Below are 17,269 nucleotides of genomic sequence, written 5' to 3'. Positions count from 1 at the left end.
TTAAAAATCTTTTAAAATCTAAGTATTTAATTGCTTTTTGAAATGTTGTCAAGGGATAAAGTACTTTTCAATGAAGAAATAAAACAGATCACATGAAGACAGTGATTCAAAAACTTAACAATTCAAATGTTTTGCCACACAGATCAAATCAACTAATTATAAATACATTAAAAAATATATTTTTGGTTATCATTAAAACATGAAAATTAGTAGTGATATACTCAAGTCTCTTCTTAAAAAATCAGTTTTGAGGGATCCCTGGGTGGCTCAGTGGTTTGGCGCCTGCCTTTGGCCCAGGGCGTGATCCCGGAGTCCCGGGATCGAGTCCCACGTTCAGCTCCCTGCATGGAGCCTGCTTCTCCCTCTGCCTGTGTCTCTGCCTCTCTCTCTCTCTCTCTCTCATGAATAAATAAATAAAACCTTTAAAAAAAATCAGTTTTGAAATATTGGTGAAGCTATTCTACATTAAAGATTTCCCATTGGGATGCCTGGGTGGCTCAGTGGTTGAGTGTCTGCCTTTGGCTCAGGGCGTGATCCCAGAGTCCTGGGATTGAGTCCCACATCAGGTTCCCCTCGAGCAGCCTGCTTCTCCCTCTGCCTATGTCTCTGCCTCTCTCATGAATAAAGTCTTAAAAAAAAAAAAAAGACATCCCATTATGCTATGAACAAAAAGCTTCAGCAAACATAACTGGCAGATATATTTATATTAGTTGAAGCTAAAGCTAAAGAGATTGTCTAAGACAAGATAACAATTACCCAAAGTTCTAGAAGCAAAAAACAGTAATAACACTTAAAAAAGGTCTTTAAACAATCCAAACAGTAAATTTTGTTACAAACAATGCCCTGAAGTTATGAATGTTTATGATGCTGGGTAAAAAAAAAAAAAAAAAAAAAAAAAAAGTCCCAGAACATACAATTCCTAGTTCATACTGAAGAACACTATTGGGACACCTGGGTGGCTCAGTTGTTGAGCGTCTCCCTTTGGCTCCATTGTGATCCCAGGGTCCTGAGATCAAGTCCTGCATCAGGCTGCCCTCAGGGAGCCTGCTTGTCCCTCTGCCTCTCTCTGTGTGTCTCATGAATTAAATAAATAAAATCTTAAAAAAAAAAAAAAAAAAAAAAAAACCACTACCCAGAAGTAAAGTGCATGGTGAGCAATCTTTTTCCATTAAGAGTCAAAGCAGGACAGAAAAAAGAGAATTGTATAATCTCTATTGTGTTTAAATAAGACAAAAATATACTTTCATTGCCATAAATTATAACATCTGCAGCGGCACTTAAATCTTTTTTTTTTTAATTTTTATTTATTTATGATAGTCACACACAGAGAGAGACAGAGGCATAGAGAGAAGCAGAGGGAGAAGCAGGCTCCATGCACTGGGAGCCCCACGTGGGATTCGATCCCCAGATCTCCAGGATCGTGCCCTGTGCCAAAGGCAGACGCCAAACTGCTGCGCCACCCAGGGATCCCCTGCACTTAAATCTTATTTTATTATTTTCCAATCGCCAAAGGGGTTTTTGTTTGTTTGCCTATTATCTCAGACACCATACAACAATGACAGTTACATAAAGCTGCATCTCTGAAAAGGTTTAGTATGAGTTCACCTTTGGTAATGGGAAGAAGAGTTTTAAGAAACTTGAAGTGTACAGAAACTGGCATCAGAATTGCAGACCACAAACCAGGGATGAAAACCACCACCTGTTAAGCGATTATTAAGGCCTAAGAAAGCATGAGCAAGGAAGGGGGTTACTATGGTTACTATGTGTGAAGACAGAGAAAAGAAAGGTAATCTAAGTGGGTTCCAGAAAACTCGGCAGTGTTGGGATACAATATACCATGTGATAAAACTTCTCTACTCCACTCAATTTGCTAAACAGCCAGGAAGAAACTTTTTTATTTTAAACAGGAGAAGGTAATAGGAAACGCTTATTAGGACTTCCTAGATCTCTCTTTGCTCTTATGCTCCAAGGACCAAATGCCATATTAAGTGACAAGTCTGTGGCTTCTCAAACCAGTATTAACAGCAGGATGAGATTACTCAGTTAAGAGAGAGCTTTCCTAGTGTCCCAATTCATACAAAAGGGAGTGGGGGTTGTTATGTGTTTGCTAATGTTGATATTTTGAGTTTCTTGTTGATATATTAGTGAAGCTGAGGTGGTCTTACGAAGCCCATGGACTGCTCATTACCGGCCAGAGAAAAGGTTCTTAGAAAACTGAGTTAACAACATGATTTTTTTTTAATATAAGAACTTAGCTAAATAATTTTTATAATGGGGCAGTGTATTAATAAAGCACAATTACATTGAAAAATACAGTCTCCAAGGCACTGTCTTCAATTTCTGAAATAAAGTCATTCAAGAAGTTAAAAACTTGGTTAGAGTGCCTACAAGACTCATTATAAATTATTATTCAGATCTGAATGAGATGCCCTATAAGAATCTTTTATCAACACATAAAGGCAAGGCACTCTCTTGAATAGTAGATAGTTCCTAAGTACTAGACTATAAGCTGAATTTGGAAATCTGTGGATTTTGAACTCATCTGTGAATTACCAAAACAATTTCAAAGACACTGAGGAAACTCTTCACTTTAATTTGTAATTAATATTTAACGCAATGAATAGATCTCAGCTTTAAGAAAAAGCAAAAACAGAGTCCATAAAAAGAAAATGACTAACCTTTTCCAAAAATTTTTTCAACTTAGTTACCAAAGTCAAAGCACAAAAATCACCAGTATATGGCCTATCTGAAATCCTTAACCTTACCTTAAGGTAATGTCCAATAATAATTATTTTCATTTTCTACAATTTCTATTACCTCTATTTCTGAAAACATCTATGTTAACTGTCTTCAAAAATCATTTCTCAAAAATAGATTCATTATATATTGATGATATTTAATTATTTCAAAGATTTTACATATTGAAAGGTACAGGCTTATTTCCTACCTAAAGGGCCCTAAGTCTTTGATAGGATACGTTAGGATTTCTTAATCAGACCTTAAGGGGCTACATAAACCAGACACTTAAAACAAATACTAACTTTGTTTTCTTTTCTATCTGTTCGTGAAATAGAATTGCAGAGTTGTAAACCAACAACTATAATTTAGTAGAATTAAAAGTGCTAGATAGCAGGGGACATAAGGATTAGGAAAGGTTTCCCAACAGTGTGTACTCCTGCTAGATCTTAAAAAGTTTCCCACATTTAGGACCTTAGGAGTACATGGATGGGCATCAAGATGGTCCTCAATAATTCTCACCTCCTGATATTCACATCTTTGTGTTGTCCCCTACCCACAAAAAAAGGTCTTACAGAAATTATGACATGACTTTTGAGGCTAAGTCTTAAAAGATCCCAAGGCTCTCTTGTCTTCTCTTGATTACTTACTCTAGGTGAAGCTAGCTATCATGTGAAGACACTCAAAAAGCTCTACAAAGAAGGTCCACACAGAGAGAAACTGGAACTTCCCGACAACAATAACATCAATTTACCAGCTATGTGGGTAAACCACCCTGAAAGTGAATCCTCCAGCCCTAGAAAATCCCTCGGATGATAGTAGCCCAAGCCAACACCCTGACTGCAACCTCATGCAACTCTACATCCAGAGGAAATCAACCAAGTCATTCTCAGATCCCTGACCCACAGAAACTAGTAAGTAAGATCAAATCAGCTAAGTTTGGAGAGTACTCAGTTTCAAAAATCAAGTAACTAATGTGGAGTACGAAACCTATCAGAGATTTTTTTGCATGTGTAGAGAAAGCACAGAGGAATGATACAGCTGAGCAAGCTTGAGTAAGTGGTTCAGGGTGGTTAGAGCATAAAGAGACAAAGCTAGGAAAGTATGCAGGGACCAGGATCAGACTTTTTCTGCCCAGCTAAGGAATTTAGACCTTTTGACCAAGCAATGAGTAGGGAAAGCAATGCCAGTTTGTCAGCAGAGAAATAATGAGATTCAAATTTGAAAAGAAATATGGAGTAAGAGCAGAGATTAAAGTATGACTAGAAGTTCTCCCAACAGGAAGACCAGTTAAAATCTTCTCTTAACAAGAGGAGAAATGAAGAAAACAGTTGTGAGGTAAAACTCCTTTGAGACCTATAAGTATTCATAACCAGAGTTCACAGAGACTGGGTTCTAACTAGCTGACTCCACTAAAGGTTTATGCACAGAGCTAATCCCTTCTCACAACCTCTCAGAGACCTTTCAGAATCATTCTTACTATTAAGTCACTTCCTATTCTATTCGTAGACAAAAGCTTTAATGCCAGTGTGAGGTGTTCCGGATGTGTCTCCCATAACTAGCTAATGCTATTCCCTAACCACCAGAAGCTGTTAGACCTCAACATCAGTTCTACCATGAGAACAATGAAGTAAATCTATCAAGAAGCCAAAAGCATTCACTGAATACAAATTGAGTCCAAACAACCAGCTAGATGCCACCATTTCCAACCCCACCTCACCATCCCATTCAGGGTAGGTCTTTCTTCTGAGCTCTGGTTATCCTCCCTCCTGCAGATCACCTTCCAGCATATGGACACTGAGGCACCCCCAAATGACCAGGGACCACTACTGACTCTCAATGATGCTGCCCTGAAGCCAGCAAAAATTCTCATTCTTAAGACACTAGATTTCCCCCTCTTATCACAATATGTTTATTCACAACAAATTAAGATTATGATAGTGATTTCATTTATATAATTTCAAAAACAAGTAAAACCAATCTACTAGACTGTCTAGGGATGCATTCATCACTTTCAAAGAGCAAAAAAGGAGTATCCACAAAAAGCAGAATAGTGCTTATCTCTGGGGCAGAGAAGTTTCTGAAACAAAATGCACAGGACAGGAAGTTTTCTAGGGGTGTTGCACTGTTCTAGTTCTCAATCTGGGTGGTGGTTACCCAGGTGTTGGCTTCAATATTATTCATGAGACTGTATATATAGCTGTTTTATATACTTTTCTGTATACTATATTTCTCAATAAAAATGTTTATAAAAAGGCGAGGATCCCTAGCCAACAAAAAATGTTTAAAGCCATGGTAAATATGAAAATAACATATAGAAAGTCAACTAGAGAGGTCATTTAACTAGCAATTATGTATGCTAATATATTTATATACGAAGCAATTTTACAGGGCGGACTTCCTTCAAAATAATAGGTGAGGGTATGGATGAGATAAGACTGGCCCTCAGGTGATAGTAGCTGAAACTGAGCCATGAGTATAATGGGGGCAGGGTCTGATATTTGGTGTATGTCTGAAATTCTTCATAATAACACAAATTCTTATTTTTATCTTTAATTGGGGGAAAAACTAAGTGATGAGTGGAAATTAAATATTTGCCATTTTAAACTAAGAAAAATAGATATGAGGGGATAGAAGGAAAACAAATCAAAATCCTATTTATTTTTAGAAGCCTTCAGTATTTTACTTAAACTTTCTGTTTCATTATTTCTATAGTTTAAAAAGATATGTTCAAACTCTGAATTGAGGAAATCTATTTATTTACTCCTTCGAAGATAATTTAATCAAAAAGTCTCTAAAAATTTCAATTAACCAGAAATTCCTCAATCTATCTTCTAAAATAGATACAGTGAATTATTATTTCCAGCATCTACTGCAGATTCTTCCCTGTCTTTTTAAGCTACAGTTTTACAGCTGTTCTATTTGAAACCTAGTTTTCTTCTGCTGCATATTTATATATTCAATGCTAAAACCAGCATTTTGGTACTTCACGTCTTAGCTGAAAAAAATCTTGTTTTTTCTTTTACACACTTAAAAGAGTCAAATATAGATACCTTATGTGTGACTATTTTGGCTACCAATGAACTGTTGATTAGCTAACATGATAAGGAGCATTGTACTTATCTAAAAGTTAGGCTACTCTGTAATTACACTAAAATGTGTATTTGCGTGTGTTTTAATTAATATAAAGAAAATATGAATACAGGGAATCGATTTTGAAATACACTTACCAGGATGATTGGAAATGGGAGGCTGGAATGCAAGCTCATTGTGAACTGGCCCTAAAGAAAAGACAATAAAAATCCCATTTTTATTTATTAAAAGTTTTCTAATGCTAAAACTTTTAATAAACTTTACTTAAATATAACTATCATACTTCAGGAGTTATTTAGATCAAGCTTATGCAATGTCTAAAACTTTAAAAGCTTCGTTTAGACTACTTTATAATAAGCAAATACTCTTGAGTTACTTTGGTGGATATTTAAGAGCTAACATTTAATACTATGTGTCAAGTGCAGTTAGCAATTTACAATAATTGTACATGCAAAATTTAATGTAAATTATAAATGAATTATTCATGTAATGTGATAGAGTATAATTTACAATGCAATATATATAATAATAATTCAAATTGTCAGACCCATTCTAAAAACAAATGTTTAAGGTTTATTACATTAAGGTTGTTTACATAATGGAGCAGTAGCTAAGATAATTAAGAGATTATTAAGTGTTAAAACATGGTGCTAAACACTTCACATGAGTTATTACATTTACTTCCTACAACATTCCTTGAGCTGGATACTACTGCTACCCTTAAGGCTTAGTTAGTGAGGGTTAAAAACTTGCCAATGGTCACACAGCTAGTTAAGGGTCCGAACTCAGCACTTTAACCACTATGCTGGGCCAGCCAGCCATAAAAAATTACACTCTCTAAGACATGGAAAAATAGTAACATAATTGAAAACAAGAAGGATACAACAATATATACATGATATGATCCTTTCCCTCCCAAATTTCTGTACACCCATTTATATGACTGGAAGAAAAAATATGACAAAATATTAGAAGTGGGTATCTGTAGGTAGGACGACTCTGGGAATTTTTTATTTTTTTATTTACACTCTTCTGTATTTTCCAAGTTTTCTTTGGTACTATTAATCTTATAATGGAGAAAAAGGAATTTAAAACATAGGAAAATTTATGCTCTTCATTTCACTAAGCCAAATGAACAAAGTCCCTCTTCTGCCTGAAACTACAAGCTACGATCATCAGTAGAGTAACCTTCCCAATCAATCCTACACAAAGTAATGATAGATTCCACAACTAAGTGTCTACAGTATGCTAACAGTATGACGTGGGAACCCTTGAGATCTGGACACTCAAGGGATTTCAATGGATATACAGATATACATGAGATCTAGTAACATATACAAAGCGAACAAACAAATGAATGGAAATCAATGTGGTGTTAATGAAACATCAGCAACAGAGAAAGAAATGTATTTAGTAAACATCACTTCTCTAAAACAAATGTATGGTAACAAAACTATAAAAAAGTAAATAATACTGTTTACTAGAAATGCTGAAAAGCAGTAATCATTTAATGAAACTAAACTGTAAGATGAATAAAAGATGTAAAAACATAAAAAAAAAATAGAAAGAAAACCAGTTCTCAAAAAGAAAAGGCCCTTACAACAAAAACAAGAGCTTACAGTAATGTCCGGGATGGGGCGGCATAGGCGGGTGGTGCTGAAGATGGCCGTTTTGGTGGTGAGGCAAATTAGGTGTGTATGGTGCGCTCCTACTTCCAGTCCAGGTGGTAGTGCTGTCTAAAAATTAAGGCCCACATGGATTAATTTGCTTTTAGAAAGTCTGCCTATTTTTTCTCAACTAGTTAAAAGATTTTAAAAAGCATGTACATACTATGGTGGTAAGTAGCTGGCTGAGCAGTAAATCCATTCTGCTGCTGTCCTGGCTGAGGCCCTGAAGCTATCTGCAACAATCCTTCACTATGGCTGCCTGCCAGTATACTGGCGGGCTGACCTAGAGGAACGAGAAGACATTAATATGGTACATTTATCGATGCAATCCTACATTGTTATACAGTAGATGAAGGACCAATTTTATCTGAAAATCACAGCTGTATTGATGGGCAAAAAATGGAACTTGTCCATGATTTATCAAATAACAAACTCTAAAGTCATCTACAAAGGCAAACCTTAACTTGAAAATGTCTGAGATTATTCTATCTTAAGAAACAACTGGCTAATCTTTAGAGGACTTTTTCTTCATAGATATTCTTCAAATGCCAGCAAAATCTCACTATATGTCTAGCCTATCATAATAAATTCAGAAGCACATCAGCTCATCCCTGGTCATGTCATCTAGCTCTGGACCTTTTTGATGAGGACTCCCAAAGTCGAGCCCCAATAAAATGTTGAAAACTGGAAATTCATTATTATTATCAGCACTGGTACTGGTAATCGCAAAATGCTACCGTTTGATAAAAGAAAAGCAGAGCACGCAAGTATTTTAAATGGAATGTGATGGGTAAGGCGAAGTTTAGAAAAGGTCAAGCTCTACTATTCAATCAGTAAAGCACTGCTAGTAAAAAAAAAAAAATTAAGAAAGAAAGAAAGAAAAACAAAAAACAAAAACCACAACAACAAACTGTAAGTCTATTCTGAAATTTTTCATGTACTTTTAAAAACCAAAAATCACTTCCTTCCAAGAACACTAACTAACATCTTCCTGGACTGACAAGAAATTAGTTACCCTTTCTATGTGTAATATACCAGAAGTAAGATTTGTCTGGTTTCTATTCTACTCAAAACCATTCTAAGATATTGCTTGCTGACCTACATTTTTTTTTAGATTTTTAATATTTTTTTAAAGTAATTTCTGCCCCCAACACGGGGCTCAAACCCATAACCCTGAGATCAAGAATCGCACGCTCCACCGACCAAGTCAGCCAGGTACCCCAACAACCTACATTTTTAAGGCCTTTTTTTTTTTTTTAAGTGGAAAAAGCTTGATTTTTTTCAAGCAAGCATGAATTGAGTCAATTATTCATCGCATTTGGAAAGCACTGAAATTTCCTAATTGTTACAACTGGCATCACTTCAATCTTTTCTCATCTAAATGGGAGTATAGATAGAAGAAAGGAAATGACACCATAGTTCAAAGTATCAAGGAAAAGAAACATTTTTTTCCTTCCTACAAATCACATTTCCTTAAGGCAAAGATTATAAAAGTTAAAAAGATTGTTGCAATAATCTCCAAATTATTTAATTTTAAAGATGTTTTTAGCAACCTCACTCCCTATTTATCCCCCCAAAATTTTTTCCAAGTTTCTTTAAATGTTAATTACATTTTAACAACTATGCATGTCACAGACTTTTAGCTTACAAAAAGTGTCACTACATAGGTGAAATGAGATTATTTTAATTTACAGATATTTAGAAAGAAAACCTGAAGTTATTCAAGAGCCAAGTGAACATAGACTATAAAGTAGCCCACTGTGGTTATCTGTACTGAATATTTCCATTACACAATTACAAGTACATAAGATGAAATGAAACAATACAACTATACCAGCTTATTTGAAATAGTCTTCCAATCCTTAGTCCAATTTCTTCTTTAATTCTATCAATACACTTTCTGAGATCTACAAAAACATTTTGCAACAAATTCTAAAAATAATCATCTATTCAATTATAAAAAATATCCAAAAAATACCAAGAAAAATTATTAGCATTTCACTCATACCATTTTTCTGGTTTTCAATGGACTTGGCTCCAGGGAATAGAACAGTTAAAGTCATTTTAGCAAGCACCAACAAAGGCTGTAAAGTCAAATTTCCAGATAATATCAACAGAAGTAAGTGGCTACACTCTCACTTATCTATGCTTAGGTGGTTTTATTCTCCATCATTGACCACTCTGTCAACTATATTCTCAAACTGGTTAATAAACAGTAGACAGATAACAGAAGCACTAAGTGATTAAGAGGGTCCAGGTTCTAAAGCATGTGCTTAACCAGTATACTCCACATAGAGTATGTTGTCTATGGTGAGACTGTCATCTCATGTAGCAAATCCAAAATACACTGAAGAGAAGAAATGAATTAAAGGGGAGATATTTGGTATACTGTACTTATAAATTCAATTAGAGAAATCAATCCTCTATTTATTCTAAAGATCAAATTTCTCTTTTGAATATGATCTGATATTAAATAGAATAATGCTCCCTTTGGTAGCCACTAACAAAGTATTAGTCCAGATCTAGCAACAATCCACTGCTGATGTGGGCTTAGATACAATCTCCGTAGCAACCAGGTACAAATAGCACCATACATATGCCAAGACCCTGCTCTGTAATTAGTTAAAAAAACAAACAAAAAAGCAACTTCATTTGCCAAACAGCAAACTATGCAGCCTTTGGTAACTTTGAAAATAAACAGCAGTATCAACAGAACAGAGTCATTATTGCCTTGATCAGGCTCCAAGAAAAGATAAATCTAATAACCCTCTGGCTCTATAATGTGGCAAAGAAAATGGCATTTCTATCATGGGAAGAATCTTTTTGAAAAAGACCTCCTGGTTAAAAAAAAAAAACACACACACATACACCCCAACCCCCCCCAACCCCCCAGAATTTAGCTATATTTCAAAATTGACTAAAATACTTAACATCTATCTTCAGGGATGTGTATCATAAACAACTTTGCCAGTATCCCTTTTTTAAAGTTTGTACAATGAGAGACTGAAATGACTATTATAAAGTAATATACTGCCAGATAAAGCACAATAAAAACCCTGATTAAAGGAAAGCATACTATTCCATCTAGAGATTTTATAAACATCTTGGTCCAAAACTACTTGTTAACTACTTAAATATTTCTCTAAAACATATCTGAAAGTGCAAGATGATTCTTACTTCTGCATGTAATAATAGGGAAATTACAAATTAGACCATTAATTTATTTTTATTTCTTTATTTAAATTCAATTTGCCAAAGACCATCAATTTAAATCAGTATTATAATCAAAGTCATTACTTAAATCCCAAGTGACCCGTTTTTTCCAGGACTAACAGAAAAATCTACTTAATACTTTTTTGCTATAAAAGATACCACAGTACTTTTCATTTGGACTTACTTGGAGTTATCCTCCAAGTACATATAAATATTAAATGGGGAAGATCAACTTGTTAACTACATTTGATTCTACTACTCACTTGTGGAAGCCACAGGAATGTTGGGAAAGTTGGTGGTGCTGGTAGCATTAGACTCAGATGGAGCCAACAGAGCTGGGGTACTGTATGTCTCCGATGAGGCACGATTACTTGGTGGATGCTGGATGGTTTGAATTGAATGCCCTTCAGTGGATAATGATGGCTGTCCCTCAAAGTCATGAACATATTCATCCTTCACCAACATACTTGGTGGAGCTATATAAAAAATTAAACACATTTTAAAATCTTCTAAGCTTTGGTTACCAGGAAAAAAAAATGTTGTAATAAGTAATATGACAACATCTAAAATCAACTATAGTGTAAGTAACTTTTAACTCAGAATTTTTTCATATTTGAAAACACTACTACTTTATCAGCAAAAACTATTTAGAAGTAGGGACCTCTGATATATTCTATCGATCAATCTAACTGACCCCTGAAATTTGAAACTCGACCATATTCCAAACCCATCCAGCAGTGGTCCTCAAGAGGTATTCCTTAGTTTTCTGATTAACCTAGAAGAATAATCACCTTAAATACATGAGTTAGATGGAAAGCATAAGGCTGGGAGAAGTGTTTATCCATGAGAAGACCAAAGTGAGATCAAGTACTTGGCTATATGTTTTTGCTAATTTCACAGTGTAGAAATATAAATGGGATCTGATAGCTATTCAATTCCAGGATTTATACTTATCATTAAATGACATGCTTTGAAAGTGAAATGTACTGAAATGTCCCCTACTAGGTCAGAACCAGAAGCAAAAATCCTAAATGGTAAGTCAAACTGAAATTTCCCTCTGAAAATCCAAATCACATAATGATGTTTGATAAATATTTGTTGTGAAAAAATTCAATAATCAACATCTTTCACCTTAATAAGCAATCCTAAACTCAAGCCAATACTACAGAACATTTTTCCTTTAACAAACTAGGGAATGGTTGCCTTTGTTTTAAGGAAAAAAAGAAAACTTAAACCGCATTGATAATGTCAACTGTTCTCTGCCCAGAACCTATTTGTTTTAGGCTATTGCTTTGCGGTATGCTTTTTATCTTTAGCCAACAATCCTTTACTGCTTTTCAACTAATACTACCCCAGAATCTTACAATTCATTGAATTCTAATACTAGGTTCTTTTCTTAGAACACACAATAAATAGTCCACAAAAAGACATTTTTTTCCATTAAGAATCAATATATAGGGGCCCTTTACCTTTCCCTACATCAATTTTTGAGAAAACTGATTACTAAATACCACTTCATTACATGGTCTTTTGTTTTGTTTTGTTTTTAAGTAGGCTTCATGCCCAAAGTGGAGCTTGAACTTGCAATTCTGAGATGAATAGCCACATGACGCTACTAAACCAACTAGGTCCCCCAACATGGCCTTTTTTTAAAAAATGGAGACTATTCCAAAGCAATAAGAATAACCTATTGTTCAAATTTCTACATACAATCTCTTAAAGAGGTTTTGCATGCATCGAAAGACATGAAGGGGCACCTGGGTGCAGTCGGTTGAGCACCCAACTTTTGGTTTCGGCTCAGGTGGTCATGATCTTGGGGTGGTGAGATCAAGCCCTGTGGCCAGCCCCACATTAAACATGGAGTACTGCTTAAGTCTTCTCACCCTCTGCCCCTACCCCACCCATGCATGTACACACGTTTGCATTTTCTCTCAAATAAATAAATCTTTAAAAACAAAAAGAAACGTAATGAAGATTTGGATACTTTTAAGACCAATGAATTCCACTCCAAAAAGTTTTTCTTTAAAAAATTCTAGAGAAACAAAAAATAATGAAAAGGATGCTGCTTAACACATCACTGTATCAGTAATAAAACTGGACCCAACGATTCATCACCAATGTTAGCCAGATTATAAAAATACAAAGAAAAAATAATTTGGGACAAAAAGCAGATATTACTGTTATTTATTCGATCTTTTTTAAAAAAAATTACACCCTTCAACAAAATTCTCTAATTTTCTTCCTATAGATCCTGACATCTCTATGTACTTCCTGGACCTTTTAGGGTTTTTGGTTGTTATAGTAACAAGGATCTTTTTAACCAAGATATTGGTATTGTTAGTACAAAGGAGAAAGCTACTGATTTGAGAAAATAAGTTTGTGAACTGGATGGCTCATCACTTTTGCTTTTCAGTTGACTGTTAGGCTTAAAGTACAACTGTAATAACTAAATTCTCCTTTTAAAGAGCTACGCCTCATAACCTACTCTCACCTAATACACTGAATAAACCTTCCCCAGTGTAAGTCTGAGAGTTCTACCGACTGCAAGTGTCTTCAATCAAATAACTTAAAACATGTCCCTTAGGTAAAACTATAGGTATCAAGGATAGATATCTGCACAATATTTTTGCCAAGAGAAAAAAAGTTGGTTACAAAACACTATTGTACACTATGATCACATGCATGTTTAAAAAATCACATTCTGTAATTAAAAAAGCAAGGTCCAGAAAAAGTGCACAATATGCTTTTAATGTAAGAAGAAGAGGGAAATAATACATGTTTTTTTGCATAAAGAAACCCTGGAAGGAAACACCAGAAACTAATAAAAGTGATTACCTGAGGTAGGGGGGAATGGGGGCAGGGGTGGGAGCACTTCTTTTCACTGTATACCTTTTTATAGTATTTTGATTTATGGACCATGTATTGCCTATTCAAAAAAATAAAATTAAAAAAACATATAGTATATATTTTTTAAGTCCAGAATAACAGACACCAAACTATTAGCTATTTCTCTTTATGGACTAGCATTCAACAAATTTATTCACTGAATAAATATTTATTGAGTACTGTTCTAGCACCTGGGACACATGAATAAACAAAAGAAAAATTTCTTTCATGGAATTTACACTCCAATATTTTTTTATTGTTTAAATATCTAATATTGAGGACACATTACTCCAGCTCCTCCTGTCTATCGTGATCTTCATCTCATCAAGCGTAGATAATGCCACCTTCCATGTGGGAGTATAATGAGAACAATGAAGCAATACTTGTAACTCGTACAGCTCAGTTCTGGACAAAAAGTCTGTACTTATCAAGTGTCAGCTGTTATGCTTTAACCATACTTTTAGAGCAGTCATACATATATAACTGTAAAATATTTTATGAGGGGTAAGAAATGTATAAGGGACAGAAAAGCTGAAGCCACTGGACTCACTCCAAGTCAGTGTTCTTATCCCCACCAGCAGGCAGAGCACAGCAATCGTCTGATGCTATTGCTGTCTTATTTACCCTGTCTTTCCTCCACTAAACTATTAGCTACCTTGAGTGGAGAAAACACACCTTACTTATCCTATCGTCCCTAGATCCTAACACAGTACCAAGCAATACATGCTCACTAAACATCTCTTAAAATGAATATGCAGACTGATGTGGTCATGGAAAGCTTCACAGAAGATATGAAATTGGCTGGAAATGATTACCCTAAGATTCCAACTCAAAAGTGAAGGAATTATCCCATTTTCTTAACTTTTTCTTTACCTGGCTTTATATTATTACTCTGTCCAAATCTAGAAGGGGATGTGGAAAACACCTGTTGTTTTTTAAGGAAATAAGCCACTGAAGCTGGCCTTTACAAACCACCACTAGGGGGATGTGCAAGGCTAAAACAACCCTTAGAGCTACTAAAAAGAGCCTATTACCCCCACACACAATCTGACCAAAGATGACCAAAGATAACTACTCATAACAGCAACATGTTAGGATAAGGGGGGAGTGTAATGAGTCTTCAAAACTGGATCTCCTCACAACCACTCCCACTAAGGAGATTCTGATATAGATATCACTAGAGTCACCCAATCCTTAACCCCTGCTGAGCTGAATACTTTAATTCTCCAAAAGCATGGGTGGAGAATGGTGAAGATCTGAAGGGTATTTACTTTCAAAGAAAAAAGAAGACTAATATTAATGTAAATTGTAGTAAAGAGGCAAGACTTAAACCAATCTTAGAGCTATCCTTCCCAGACCACTACCACATTACCAACCCATGTTCTCAGAAACCTACTAACCAGTAACGAGTACCAAAAGGGACTGGAGTCTTCCTCTATTATAGCGACATGGAAGAAAAGTGGACTATAAAAACAAGTAGACTTTCAAGCTCTTCCAAAATTTTGTTTAAGGTTAGATGATATTTCTGACCCACCTCTAAGATTCTGCAACAAGTACCAACCCACTGTTCCTCCAGAACTGTACATCTTTCTAAGATAATGGTGGTTCTTTATCAGAGTTTCTCTGCAAATTAACTGCTTACAAAAATTTTAGTTCATATTCTAATAAAACTAAAGTTTAACAGATCTCTGTTCTCAAATATTATACTAAAAAACACCACCCCTCATTGATTTCATTTCCCTACCTCAAAACATGCTCCTTTTTAAAAGAGAATTAAATGAGATAATCTATGAAAGTTAAAGTAGCCTTGTTTCATTTGCTCAAAAATGTAACAAGAAAAAATATTAACATATGTAGTTTTAAATCACGCTTAAAATTATCTATCATTCATAAAAATTAGGGAGAAACAAAGAAAAATTAGAATATTAGTATTTCTTAAAGGACATGCTATACATGACTCCAAATTGCCAAACATTATAGGTATTTATATTTATTTAAATTGGCTCTGTAAGATTTTCTTCCAAAATGACCAGTTTTTATCAATTCAAAAAATATTCTTTCTTCATATGTTTGATATTCCCCTATCATATTTTTTAGGTCACTCCAGTGCATAAATGGTAGTCAACAAACCACCAGGCTATTTAAATTCAGTTTTAAATACTGATGTGTGCTCCCAAAAAACTGGATTTCCAAAGCAGTAAGTATTTTTTTTGTAAATGTTACCAGCATCCATACAAACTAATTTTAGGTCAATAAAAAATAGAGGGAACAGGATAAAGAAGACAGAGAAAGTTACAAGAAACAGATTACCTACCATTACTCTGCAGTGTTAATCCTGAGAGATCTTAATTTTTTAAAAGGGAAAAGAAAATGAAACATTAATCATTACCATGAAAGTATTTTCCACTGTATTTAAAATTACAAAGTATAAATTTAACCCAGAGATTCAACACTTCACAAACCATTTCAACTCAAGAGTAGTAGTGTAAATGCTATCTGACGATACATAAACTATTCAATTCTATAATGCCTTCCACTTTATTTTTCAAAACCAATATTCTAGATGAGCAGAACATGAACTATAGTGTATACTTAGTTTTAGCAGTCAAAATACAAGTCTATTCTAAAGTTTAAATTTAAATATTTATATTTCATTAAAAATATCTGATTCTTAACCTTAGCTGAAGTCCTGGCTCTATCCAAATTTAAAATTTGGCATAAAAAATTAAAACAGTATCAAGTACTTTTCCCTTCATGCATCTGAAGATAAAAGCAAAGTCTACTTACCAATTCCAGGTGATACAACTCGTTCATAGTGATATGGATTCACACAGACACTATCACATTTTAAGTCAAATGCATACTGACAATATTTAACATGTTTGAGTTCATTTTTATGAAGATCAGGCCACCTCCAGAGACGAGCATAGATCACATGAGGAAATCCTTTCCGACCAGCCACCTAAGAAATATAAATGATCACTTACATATATATATATTTTTAAAGATTTTATTTATTTATTCATGAGACACACAGAGAGAGAGAGAGAGAGAGAGAGGGGGGGGGGGCAGAGACACACACAGCACACACAGGCAGAGAGAGAAGCAGGCTCCATGCAGGGAGCCTGACATGGGACTTGATCCCGGGTCTCCAAGATCAGGTCCTGGCTGAAGGCGGCGCTAAACTGCTGAGCCATCCGGGCTGCCCTAAATGATCATTTATTGATCATCAGTTATACATCACACATTTAACAAGGCATTTTACATATGTTCTCATTTAATTTTTACAATCCTACAAAATCAGTATTATAATCTCTATCATAAAGGAGAAACATTTATGAACAAAGGTATTTTTCAAGACCTGTGCTTGGGTTTTTAAAATGCAAAAAAAATATGAGTTGTTGAAGTAACCATTCTTAAAAACCTTGAAACAAAGTGTTTAAATCCAATGACTTAATATTTCTGTATGTTTCTTTAAAAATATTCAGCAGAGGAGATACGTGTAGTTCTATAAAAAATGTAATCAATGAAAATGAAATATTTTAAAACTTAATAAAATATAAGCCTTTTAACTCTGAGTTTTAAAGAAATGCTTAACATTCTTTTAGAGTCTTTTTCATATAAAAGTACCAAACCTACAATATCAGATTTCAAAACTATAAAAGGACCAAGTA

General features: G+C 34.7%; 1 protein-coding gene across 3 annotated transcripts in view; it reads right to left on the bottom strand.

The window, feature by feature from the left end:
• The window catches only part of LOC129495555 (mothers against decapentaplegic homolog 4), an 88,988-nt gene that overhangs the window by 15,295 nt on the left and 56,424 nt on the right, over positions 1-17,269 (bottom strand). For all 3 annotated transcript variants that reach the window (XR_008661546.1, XM_055303189.1, XM_055303188.1), the window contains 6 exons: positions 16,383-16,557; positions 15,910-15,939; positions 10,973-11,185; positions 7,660-7,779; positions 7,449-7,565; positions 5,967-6,017 (listed from right to left, as the gene is read on the bottom strand). Coding sequence is in view for 2 of the 3 variants with exons in the window: in XM_055303189.1 (XP_055159164.1) it covers positions 5,967-6,017; positions 7,449-7,565; positions 7,660-7,779; positions 10,973-11,185; positions 15,910-15,939; positions 16,383-16,557 (706 nt within the window). In the remaining variant the exon portion in view is untranslated. The remainder of the gene's footprint in view (positions 1-5,966; positions 6,018-7,448; positions 7,566-7,659; positions 7,780-10,972; positions 11,186-15,909; positions 15,940-16,382; positions 16,558-17,269) is intronic.

This window comes from Nyctereutes procyonoides, unplaced genomic scaffold, assembly GCF_905146905.1.
Source record: "Nyctereutes procyonoides isolate TBG_1078 unplaced genomic scaffold, NYPRO_anot_genome, whole genome shotgun sequence".
In the NCBI taxonomy this organism is placed as follows: Eukaryota; Metazoa; Chordata; class Mammalia; order Carnivora; family Canidae; genus Nyctereutes; species Nyctereutes procyonoides.
The sequence above is the reverse complement of the archived record's forward strand: the minus strand, read 5'-3'. Positions and strand labels throughout refer to the sequence as shown.